Source organism: Hydra vulgaris, chromosome 09, assembly GCF_038396675.1.
Source record: "Hydra vulgaris chromosome 09, alternate assembly HydraT2T_AEP".
NCBI classification, from domain to species: domain Eukaryota; kingdom Metazoa; phylum Cnidaria; class Hydrozoa; order Anthoathecata; family Hydridae; genus Hydra; species Hydra vulgaris.
The window spans coordinates 55,127,393-55,140,474 of record NC_088928.1 but is presented as its reverse complement, the minus strand read 5'-3'; the positions used below and the strand labels follow the sequence as shown (position 1 = coordinate 55,140,474).

Genomic DNA, 13,082 nt, shown 5'->3' with positions numbered 1-13,082 from the left:
ATTTAGATAACAATTTTATTTTTCATTATCCATTAAACAAACAAATGGATTGGCAAGGAACAGTTCATTATTGTCATTTTATAAACAATAAATGAAATCTTGTTTGAAGTTTTAATGACATCAATTTATTTATCTTTAATGATGACGAAAGCACTCATTGTAACTGTTTATTTAACTTTCTACAACTGCATCACAAACTTGGTCAGTATTGTGTATTTTCCAGAGATTACATTGAAACAGTTCAAAAATGACAAATTAATACGTTTATCCCACAATCTATTGGTATTATACCTGGTACATTACTTTATTAAGTAATATACTGATTATTTGAATTTTTCATTTTTTTATTATTATTTGTAAATTAATAATAACAAATGCTTAAAAAAAAAAATTTCTCTACAAAATAACTTTAACAAAGAAATTTTAACTGGGAAAATTGTACTACCTGGAGATGAATTATGTTATTTTAAGTTTATTTATAAAGCAATAATTTAAATTACTTCAAAAATGTATAAAATTATTTTCTTAGATAATACATGAAAATTTAATTTTTTTCTTTTCAAACATAATAATATTCATTTTTTATACTCTATTCAATAAATGTTTTATTGAATAAAATAAATATATGTTAAAAAACAACTTTTAAATATTAGCTTGTAAAAGCTTAATTCAAAATTATGTTTTTTCCTTAATTAAAAGTTACTATAAATCTTTTGACCTCACATAATATACAAAAGCTAATTTAAAACCACTATAACCTAGGTTGGAACTAAATTGTATAATAAAATTAGCTAAATTGTTTTAAAGCTTTATAAATACCTTAAACTTTATGAACACCTTCAACTTTATAAAAACCTTCAACTTTATAAAAACCTTCAACTTTATAAAAACCTTCAACTTTTAAGTTTATGAACACCTTCAATTTTATAAACACTTTTAACTTTATAAACACCATCAACTTTATAAGCACATAAACATGTTGTGATAACTTTGTAAACAATTTTTTGAGCAAATATCTTTGTAAACAATTTTGTAAACAACTTTGTAAATACTTTAAACTTTATAAACAAAGAACTTTGACAGAAAAATGTTACAAATGACCAAAAAAATATATAAATGAAATAAATTATCAAAATCTAAAAGTTTTAGACTATATATAGCCATAAACATAACTAAAAAAAGACTTAACCTGTTTCCTTTAAATGCTCTAATAAGTATGCCTGAAAAAAAGTCAATAAAAATATTTCATTAGAGTATTAAGTGCCAATAAAAAAAATAAAAGTAGAAAACAGAAAAAACTGTAAAAAAATAACAACTATGAATAAAACCTTACAAATAAACCACCTGAAAAAAAAATCAATATCAATTTAAGCATTATTTATTATGAAACATAATAATAAAATATTATGAAATATTATAAGCATATCTATAGCATATATATAAGGGTATATATCACTCCTATAGCTACCATTTTAAATTTAAGTTTACATTAAAACTTGAAGACAAAACCTTCTCACAAATACAGCTTTATAAACTTTATAAAGCTATATTTACTAAGTGCATAAATGAAGTAACAAAACTTGAAAATAATAAAAAAGTTAATTCATGAAAAAAAAAAAGAAAGAAAAAAAATAATAATAATAATAACAAAAAACTGTCTTTTTAAAAGCAACCTCAGTTAAATAGCTTTTAAAAAAACTTAACTTTTTTTTGTGATTTATGCAAAACAAAATTTTGTTGAAAAGCTTAATAAAATTTTAAATAAAAAAATATTATTAAAAGAAAAAACTTTATAACCTTCTGTTACTCTCTGTGATAATACTATTTATTTTGCTAAATTAACCTTCTGATACAATCTGTACTGTTTATTTTAACTAATTTAATTACTAGACAATTTTAAAAACTTATGAAGTTTATGATATATATATATATATATATATATATATATATATATATATATATATATATATATATATATATATATATATATAAACTTGTTTGATATACTTTTTTTACTAATTTTTTCCATAAGATGGTCACTTAATTTCCTGATTTGAGAAAATTATTAAAGAAGACCAAATAAATTTAAGACTTTTCTTTAAATTATTCGGCTGCTTAACCATTCCAAAACCCTTAGCCAGTGTATGTACAATATGCTGAGCCTATAACTAAATAAATCAGTTGATGTATGTACACTCCACTTCAATGTATACGCTCCATTGCTAAATAATCAGTTGATATATACATTCTATGCTGTGCTAATAGTTAAAAAAAATCTGCTAAAATAATAAGAAAAAATTAAAAAAAGAAGATTCTTAATAAAAAACTTTCTAGTTAATAAAATTAGTTAATAAAATTGCATTTTGGAGTTTTTGTAAAAAAATTTCTTTAAAAGTTTGAATGTAATGGATATTTTAAAATTGACAATTTAACAAGGCAAAATAAATCTTTAATTAGATCAAAAGTACACTTTGAACAAATAAAAAATTTTGATTGTACAATACAATAAATATGAATAAGATTTAAGGGCAATTTTGAATTTTGTGAAGAATTACTAAGTTCTAAGTGCAAACTTTAAAGTTAGTCTTTAAATTCCTGGCTCAACAACAGCTTTTACAAAACATTTACAGAAAAAAACTTTGAAATTTTAAAATGAAATAGTCTGGCATTAAAGGTTGCAAGACACACCCCTGCTGGCAAAATACAGCAAAAAAAAATTATTTATTTATATAAGCTGACTCCATCAATAACTTATAGAATCAATTTTAACACCATTGTGTTAAAGCTGATCAAAAGTGATCACCATTTGGTATTAAGAACTGCAAAATCTTTTTAAGCCCAGCTTTTGTGTCACCTTTACTTATCATATCTTTATATATCCATAATCTTTAGATTATCATATCTTTATATATACATAATCTATAGATTAAAACTAGATATATATCTAAATATCTATCTACATGTCTATATGTGCTTAAACTAGGTAAAAAAGCTATATATATATATTACCAATGTTGATGAACTTCAACCAAATATTATTGAAAACTTTGGAAAAGAAAAAACTTTGGTTTGTGATTCAAAGATGAGGATGGAGCTGTTACTATTAGTACTATTTAGTTTTTAGGTTTTAACATTGTTAGGAGGTGCTAACGAAAGTAAAAATACCTTTGATAGCTTTGTTTATTATCAACTTGACTAGATGGTGATTTTTCTTTAACCAAAAATTAGCTCAATGACATTTTTTTATGACGATCTTACTACTAGAAAAAATATAGGAACTTTCTCTAGTTGTGTGACTGTTGTTGCAACTATAATAAAATTTTTAAATAATAAAGCACTAGATGTATTAACTTTTTTTAAATAAATTTTTTTAAAGCAACCTATAAAAACTTTTCAGTAATATTATGTATTTTTGACATTTTTAAGCAAACAGTATAAATGCGTGTTTAGATAAGCACTGTAACGCCATACTGAAATACCCTGCTGCATGGGGCTTTAGTACATGTGTGTGTATCAACAAATGTGAAGTTATATTTTTTCATTACAATGTTATTATCATTATTGATTTTTTTTATTTAAAAAAAAACAAACTTTAGTTATAAAATAAATTTCATTATATTTTAATTCAATCTATCTAATGGATTTTACAAATCGTTTGGAAGTTTTTATAGAGTAAGAAAAGATCACAATGTTTCATGGGTTATGAGAATTTATAATGTCATACTTCATAACTATTTGCTAAAACATAAAAAATATTTATTTAGGTTGCAAACTTATTTGTGGGATAATCATTTGGATATTTTTGAACATGCTTCATAGTGTCTTCATACTGCTTTTTTATTCTAGGTGTCCAGGAATCATAAACGTCTGAAAACATATTTATTACTGCAGGTTTTTTAGCTTGCTCTGCTTTCAAAAAAGCTTGCATTATATTTTTTTGAACTTCTTTTTTCAAGTTTTCATTTTCTTCCTCAGACCACCAGCCTTTGTTTTCCAAATAATTTCTAGAAGAAAAAAATTTTAATTTTTAGTAACATTTCATGCACATAATTTTTTAGTACTAAAAAATATGGCAATTTAAATATTTAAATTTTTATATTTATTAAATATTCTAACCTTGTAAAATTGAAATTAATTTTTTAAAGTTTTTGAAATTCTAGATTTGTATAATTAAAGATGAATTTTTTTAAAAACTATATAGAACATATAGTTCTATACAATAGTTTCAAAAATTTTATAAGTTATAAATTATAAGGTCAAATGAGAACTTTACATAGGACATACATAGGAAAATAGGACATAGTAAACACAGGCCAACAAAAAGCTGATAATACTAAAACTATTTTTTTTTAGGAATAAATTTGCCTTATATAAGTCTAACATATATTAGACAAATTTACAAAATCTATTCCTAAAAACTAATTCCTTAACAAAATATTTTTTGTGCAATCAACTTGATGTCGCCCTGCATTTACTATGTTCTGTTTTGGTTATGTGAAGTCCTCAATTGAACTTATAACAACCTATATTTTGCATAGCCCAATGTGTGTTGCCATTATAAATATTGTAATTATACTAAAATAATATGACATTTTAATATCAAAATGAAAAATAAAATATTACATTCAATCAAAATTTATTTTATTAAAAACTATAAAAAATTTGTTTTATGCTTTTGAATTAAATTTTTAAAATTTAGTTCAAAATAAGAATACTTAAAGTAAGAATAAATTAACTTTTAGAAGTCTAAAAACAAATAAGTTAACATAGGTTAATTTCAGAAATTAAAAATTATTTGCCTGATCAAAAGTGCTGTTTGAATTCAATCTTTTAATCGAACAATGAGTTTTAAGTAACCTCTACCCTCAAAAATGTTTTCTATTTATGATCAGTAACTTGTGCATTGTTTACTTAACCATAAATAATAGTATTAAATCAAAACTAAACCAAAGTTAAACCAAAATTATACTAGAATTAAGTCAGAACTAAATCAAAGTTAAATCAAAGTTAAATCAAAATTAAACCAAAGTTAGACCAGAAGTCAAACCAAGGTTAAACGAAAAGTAAACCATAGTTTAACAAAAGTTTAAAACCAAATAAAGACATTAACTATCTTATTTGAATCTTATTTAAATTTTCAATTTAAATTTAAACAATTTGCAATTATTAGATGTAATTTGGAAAGACCTTGAAAAATCAGATTCATCACCTTTTATCATTGCCAATTCTTTTTGACCGAAATTGCAAACCACTAACTAATGTTATTAACCTAATGTTTAGTAAACTAATGTTAGTAAACAAGTTAAACCGCCAAATTGACAATGGCCAGTCATGACAGCAAATTTCTTATTACTGTTGGCCTAGTCGAACCTATGATTGTAGTCTTTACAATTGCATCAAAAAATGAATTGTATAATATAATTAGATTATAAGAGAAAAATTAATTATTTATTTCAAATTTTCCATTGAATACACTATATTGTATCAGTGCACATTCAGTCTCAAAAATTAGTTCAAATTAGTCAGTTCAATACATCCTTGACAAGCAGTGAGAGTTTGCAATGAATCTTTACAGGCTGTTTGGACGTTTTATAAACTATATTTGGTAGTTGCAGTATATGATACTCGGGTCAATAAAAATAAATTAAATCATTTCAGATTATCAAGCATTGCACTATTATAGTTAGTTTTTAACAACATTACTACTATCATAAAACAATTTTTCTGAAAGAAAAAACAATTTTTATGATAGCAAAAAAATTTTTGACCAAAAAAATGAATAACTTTAAAACTTAAATAAATACAAATTATAGTTTAATATATTTTTTCAATAATTTTATTTATATACTAACAAATAAGTATTAACAAATTCGAAATTAAAACTTATTTTAAACCAACCTTAATCTATTTATAGGAGAGTCAATATCTTTCCAATATTTTACTTCATTAGCTGATCGATATGCACTTGAGTCATCACTGGTACTATGGTGTCCAACCCTGATTTAATGAAAATATAGCTCATTTATTTAAATTCCTATCTAAAAAGTTTATAACAGATAACATTAATAGCAACAAAATATAACTTGTATTAAATTTACAAACCGATATGTCATTGCTTCAATTAAAACAGGCCTGTTTTCATTGATGCAAATACTTCTTGCTTTTTTTGTTACATTGTAAACAGCTAGAAAATCATTACCATCAACTCTAATTGTGGGAATTCCATACCCTGATCCACGAGCACCTTATTGAAAGAAATATTTTTTGAAGCAAAAATGTAAGCAACAAATATAACTAACTTGCAAAAATTTTCCAGACAGAAAAGTTTATAAGTTTATATCATAATTTTATATGGAATGATATTGGATGGCAATATTGGAAAAAGAGCAAAATAAAAACTATACATTTTACATTTTTTATATTATGTTAATTATTTATAATTTTTCTAAATTCATATGTTTGAATTAAAAATTTTATAAATCAGTTTTATCTGTAATATAGATTCTATATCTTATAATAATAGATTTAACATATAAATTAATTTCAAATTTAAAATCTTTAAAGTATGTAAAAACAATCAATTGTTACTGATTCCATCTCCTCTGTATTGATCTTTAACTGGAGTAGATATAGCATAACCATTATTTCTACTAAACAAAAACAGTTTAAATTTAAAAATTATAACCAGCAATAAATAATAATAAACAAAATATAATATTGCTAATATTATAATATAAATATTATTAATACCAATGAATAAGCATTTTAAAACTTGATAAAAGTACTATTTTTTAAAGTTTTCAAAGTTTTCTTAAAATAATTGTTTTAAATATACTTAATAAATCAAACAAAAACAAGCAAAACAAAAAAAACAAAAATTTTTATTTAAATTTTTAATTTAGTTTATTATAATAAATCCAGCAGAACATCAAAAGTAACCATTTGATGTTTTGCTGATTTTTGTAATCCTTTTTGCTGTTTTTAAATCAGAATCAAAATACTTTAGGTTTAATGTTAAAAAAAAAATCTTTTTAAGCAAATTAATTTTATATTGAAAGTAGTGAAAATTTTATTTTTAAGAAGATAAATGTAAAGTTTGAGTCAAATCTACATTCTAGTCATGAAATGTCTGATCAAAAAATAGCCTAAGATGTCATAAAGTATACAGATTGTAAAAAATTTTGAAACTTAATTTCACTTTTAGAACTGTTTTAAAAAAATTGTGTAATGTGATGTAAAAGTTTTATTCATTTTACTATTTCCATACCATTATTATTCATAACTAGTAACAAGTGTAAAGACAAAGTGACCTTTGTAAAGACAAATTTGACTTTGCAGACAATGAGACCTTTGATGCACAAACTGGCCCTTAACAAATGGTGCCGGTGCAGGTCTCAGGCTCCCTAAAACATTATTGGATATTGCAACTTAATCTTGAGGATACAGATCACCATATATTCACTACTTAAATCAAATAGTTACAGTAGAACCAATATTTTTCTCTACTCCCCCAAAACTCAATTTCAAGTGCTTCATCATTTTGTATTATACCTTTAGAACAGATACTGTATTAAATCACATTTATTTTACTAGTTCACAGGGGGTATTTTCTATTGTAAGTTTTTTAATACCTTATTTAATTTATTAAAAAATGACCAACCCAATTTACTTGTTCTATTTTCAAACAAAAACAGACACTGTTACAGTTGCATAGACTAACACGCCATGTTATATTAGCCTATATTATGTTATTATGCTAGGGCTAATGACACAACCAGCATATCAAGACACAAAGCCACATGCAGGATGTAATATTAATACTTCACTATTCACTAGATCTCTGTTAAATCTCATGTATAAGATTATTATGTTGCAGATACAAAAATATCATTACAAATAAAAATAAGTAATAAGCATAAAAAATTTGTTAAACATACCATATAAATATAACAGGGCAATCTAATGTGGCTGCAAAATTAAAAGCAGCATGAGCATCACCCTCGCTTGCAGCACCTTCACCAAAATAGCAAACTGCACAGCTATTAGATTTCTGCATTTTTAATGCATATGCAGCCCCAACCGCTGTAATGTAAAAATATATTTTTCAAAACAATATATTATTGTAAATATTTTTGTTAATGATGATGAGGAGATTTCAAAATTTAGTTTATGAAATAACCATACAATTTTCATATATTGACATAAAATAACATCCTAACTTTAGTTCACTCATTTATAAATGAGTTTTGAAGTAAGTAAAAGATTAAAAAGAAATATTTACCGTTTGGCATTTGCGTTGCAAGTGTAGATGAAATTGTTACAAAATTGTGAACTTTAGACCCATAATGCACTGGCATTTGTCTCCCAAGTCCAAGGTCATTTTCATTTCCATAACATTGATTCATAAAACTCTCTAATGGAAAACCACGCCACATTAAAACACCTGTAAAATAAAAAGTCATTTTATATTAACTATTTAACCCTTTTGAGATTTAATTATTATAAAATTAAAAAATAATATTTTACTACCTTCTTATAACTATAATACTACCTGTTAGGAGGTATTTTTATAAATAGCTCTTAGATATAGATTGTACAGTAACAATAATATGTAATTAAGATTTTTAACTAAGATGTTTAAAATATGGCTGAAGATGTAGCTCTAATATTCGCACTAGTAACTATGATTTAGTTCTTATATTCAACACTGATAATTATGATGTGAGTTTATATATGGTAACTATGACGTAGTTTCTATATTCAACAATGCTAACTATATGTGACTCATACTTAAATTTCAAAATAAAGATCAAACTTGAGTGTCTAACTCTTTACAATTTCAGAGATATTTTTTTTAAGCTGTTTTATCAATACCAGTTATTTATCAGGAAACTTTTATTTTTTCAGTGCCATCTTTTCTGTAAACAAAATTCATTGCAATTAACTCTAACCTTTGTAAAAGTTGCTTAATCATGAAAAGCTTTGCACCTGAGTAATTTTATTCTACTTATATTCGTCTGAGTGTATAATTTATATAATAAAAAATTAAAACACTTTAAAACTGAAGCATTTATATAAAAATCCATATCTCAAAATGTTGTAATAATTTTATTAAATTTTGTGAATATATATTGAAATGCCTTAAATATATGTATGTAACAAACTTTTTAATGTGAAAAAACTAATAAAGTTTTTGTTTGTAATTCTTATTTTATTGCATTAATAGTTTTAAAAAAAAAACTTGAAAATTTTGAAATAGATATACCAAAAATAGAACTCAATAAAAAATTAATAACTGTTTACAATTGAAAGAAAAATCTTGTAAAAATTTGCAGTTTCAAAGCTCAAAAAACACAGGCATTCTTTGAGCTGTTGCTTTTAACAAACTATGAAATTATGCAGATCTTATTAACATCAGATACCTTGTTCTCTATACTGTGAAAATATCAAGTCCACATCATTTAATGCACTGGCAGAACCAAAATGTATTGCTTCTTCACCATAGCATGTCATGTAAAATGAAATTCGACCCTAGTTAAAAAACAACTATAAAATATCAAATATCTATTTTGGTTTACATACAAAAAATAACTTAAATTTAACAAATTACCCATTTTTAAGATAGTGTATAATTTTAAGATTTTAAATAAGCATTTTTAATTTACCGTGTTATCTTAAAAATAAAATTTTAATATTTCTTCAAAATGTAAAAAATGGTATGTTAATAGAGTTTAATACCATAAAGGTGTTAAAAATGTGATAAAAATGATTTAATGTTAATGTTTATTTGGAATTTATAAAAATAATTTTAAAATTTGAACAAACTACTGAATCTCACTTGCCTGTCTTTGTGATTCATAAAGTATTTTATCCATTGAGTTAAGCTGAATCATCATTTTATAAACATTAACCAAAACACTTTTTTCAACCTATAATTCAAAGCTATTATTTAAAAAAAAATTTTTTAAATTATTTTAATTATCAGCTCCATTAGATAAATAAAAAAAATACTGAAAAAAAAATCTTCTTTTTTAACATCTTCACTTTCAAAAAAAACTACAAGCAACCATTATTAGAGTTGGAAGTTACTGAAAGAGAAAAGATGAAGTTTATAGAGCAAGATAACGATTAACAGATAACTTAAAACGATTGCAAATTATTCAAATCAGGAAATCAAGATGAAAGAAGCGAATTCCAGAGAAACAATGTTCAAGTAAAAATCTAGACGAATAAGAATTTTTGGAGCACTTAGGAACAGTCTCAGTAAAAAGATGAGACTTAAATGAAGAGTAACACAAGAATGAATTTTAGTAGATGGCAAAAGAGACACTAGCTCTTTAGAGCAGTGCCCATTATAGTATTTATAGAAAAGAGAAAGAGAAGCAACATTACAACAATGTGATAATGGTTGAACCTTGTCTAAAAGAGAAAGAGAATCGTTGGATGATCCGTCTCAGATATGACAACAGTATTCCATACAAGGATGAATTTGAGATTTATAGAGATAAAGAATATATCCTGAGTTAGAAAGTGGTGAGCATGATAAAGAGATGCAACCTTAACAGATGTCAATTTTGCAATGGATTTGATATATGGTTTCCAAGAAAGATTGGAAATAAGAGTTATTCCTTACTTAATAAAAAGAGAAACCCATGCATAGAGAGTAGTAACTTTAACTGATACTAACTTTGCAATTGATTGTATATATGGTTTTCATAAGAGTGCTGATGATACTACCATTTATTCTTGTTGTGATAAGAAACCAACACTCTCTGATTGCTTGGAGGTGGCATTTGAGCTTGAAAAGGATCTCACTTCTGCTACAGCATAGGGCTCACACTAAAATTCATTCTCGTGTTACTTGTTATTCAATTAAGTCTCATCCTTTTTCTGTGGCTGTTCCTAAGTGCTCCAAAAACGCTTATTCGTCTAGTTTTTTTCCTCGAACATCGGCTTTTTGGAACTCGCTTCCTTTATCTTGTTTTCCTGATTCATATAATTTGCAATCCTTTAAGTTGTCCGTCAATCGTTATCTTGCTCTACAATCTTCATCTTTTCTCTTTCAGTAACTTCCAACTTTAATTAGTGGCTGCTTGCAGCCTTGTTGGAAACGAAGATGTTTAAAATAAAAAATATAAAAATAAAAAAAAAAGAGTGAAGGATAGTCCAAGAAGACGTAAAGAAGAGAACTCAGTGAGAGGGTTGCCATTCATTGATATAGGAAGGTCAGCAAAATTGCAATAGTTGTTGGCAGTAAATAACTGAGGGCCATTTTAGATGTAGGATTGTCAGGAAATTTGTTAATACAGATAAAAAAAACAATAAAGAACCAAGGATAAAACCTTGAAGAACCCCAAAAGTTACTAAAAATAAAGTAGAGTGTTGGGTTTTGAGGACGACTTAAAAAATGCAGTTAGAAAAAAATAACTTTATAATCTCAAAATTTTTGAGAAAACCAGCACTATACAACAAAGATTTTTGAACATATTAACTCTGATAAAACCTTACATACTCCCACTTCTCATTCTCTCCTAAATTTAAAAATTCCATAAGTACTAACTCAGTCTCCTTCTTGACAAACTTAAAATCAAAGACAGTATTTATAATGAGCTTGAAAAACCTTCACTTAATATATAGGTAAAAAACTATCCCATTATATCATAATTTATAAACATTGTTATTTATTTTAAAATTCTTATATCGTATACTTTATCTTTATAATATAATAAAGATAGATCTCTACATAAGAGGTGAAAAATGTTTTTTATATATAACTTAAAAATAACTAAATATAGCACATTGCTCAAATTTATAAACAAACCTTGGGGTCTTCATCTTTATTCTTAACCTCTCCACTAGCATTAAGAACTTGATAAACCGGTATTCCTTCTTGTTGCAGAGGATCTAAGATTTTTAGTGTATTTGTAATCTTTAGATCAGTTCCTGGGTATAAATCTGGAAACTCCCCTTTGTTTAACTATAAAGTATATAAAATGTATGACATATTTATGCAGTAAATAAAGTTTAGAACTCATCCATATCAAAAAAATTTTGTTTCACATTCGGATCCTATTCATTTAGTCTGTGCATAACACAGGTAAGTAAAATATTATAAAAAAATTAGGAAATTCCAAAATCAAAAGAAAACTTTAAAAAAAATTGATTGGAAGTTAATAATAATTAAACTTATGAGTTTTTACAAAGACTTTTCTTAGGAAATAATACAAGATTTGCAATAATTACGTTTTATATTGTTCATTAAATAAATCATCAAAAAATAATCTGTACTCGTACAACTTAAAGTTATTCAGAACGTATGACTTAAAGTTTTTATTCAGGAGATTTAAAGTAAATTCAATCGTTTTTAGTTCACAAACAAGTTTTTATATAAAAATATTAGGCGTCTTACATTTACACTACAAATGGATAATTTACGGTTGCCATCAACAGTTGGAAGTACTTTTAAAAAACATGTTTTTTTACATGCCAACCTTTGAGAAAGAATCAAAAAAGAGGATATTCTTCTCGTGGAATGCATATTTCTGGCATAACTCACGTTAAATACTGAAATAACAATAAAACGAATTTACCGGCACTTTTTTCCAATGACGATGTTTGACGTTTGAAATAAATCGCAACGCTTAGTTTTTAAAAATAAAAAACATTTGTCATACCGACACTTTTTTCTAACTACCGTTTGATATTTAGGGTAAAGTAGTCCAAGTAAGTACTTAGCACCAACTGTTATTTATTAGATAACAAAATTAAGTTAAAAGATTTTGATGGCATCCAAACTTTGAACAATTTCTCAAAATGCTAAAAAATAATTTTATTTATGTGTATTAATCTTTCACGTTTATATTCATAATCAAAGTTTTTAAATAGTTTTTACGGCCAAATTAAGTTTACAAAATAATTTTACGGTTGCTAATGACGTTAATGCTTCATCAACGGACCTATAAGAATAGAACTTAGTAAAAAAAAAAAACATTGCAAAAGAGTTCGAAAACTTTTTTTTAAATTTTGCTTACATTAATATGTTACAGTACAATTATATATGCCATATATATCGTGTTACAATT

The 13,082-nt window shown here is 24.9% G+C and overlaps 1 protein-coding gene across 1 annotated transcript; it reads right to left on the bottom strand.

Annotated features, from left to right (window-relative positions):
- Positions 1-3,596: 3,596 nt before the first annotated feature.
- LOC100209249 (2-oxoisovalerate dehydrogenase subunit alpha, mitochondrial) lies at positions 3,597-12,589 on the bottom strand. Its single transcript, XM_065806076.1, has 10 exons — positions 12,410-12,589; positions 11,822-11,977; positions 9,843-9,929; positions 9,423-9,531; positions 8,282-8,443; positions 7,938-8,082; positions 6,589-6,650; positions 6,103-6,244; positions 5,899-5,997; positions 3,597-4,004 (listed from the first exon to the last, which is right to left on the bottom strand). The coding sequence occupies exons 1-10, from the start codon at positions 12,536-12,538 to the stop codon at positions 3,761-3,763; spliced, it is 1,335 nt and encodes a 444-aa protein (XP_065662148.1). The 5' UTR covers positions 12,539-12,589; the 3' UTR covers positions 3,597-3,760.
- Positions 12,590-13,082: the final 493 nt, after the last annotated feature.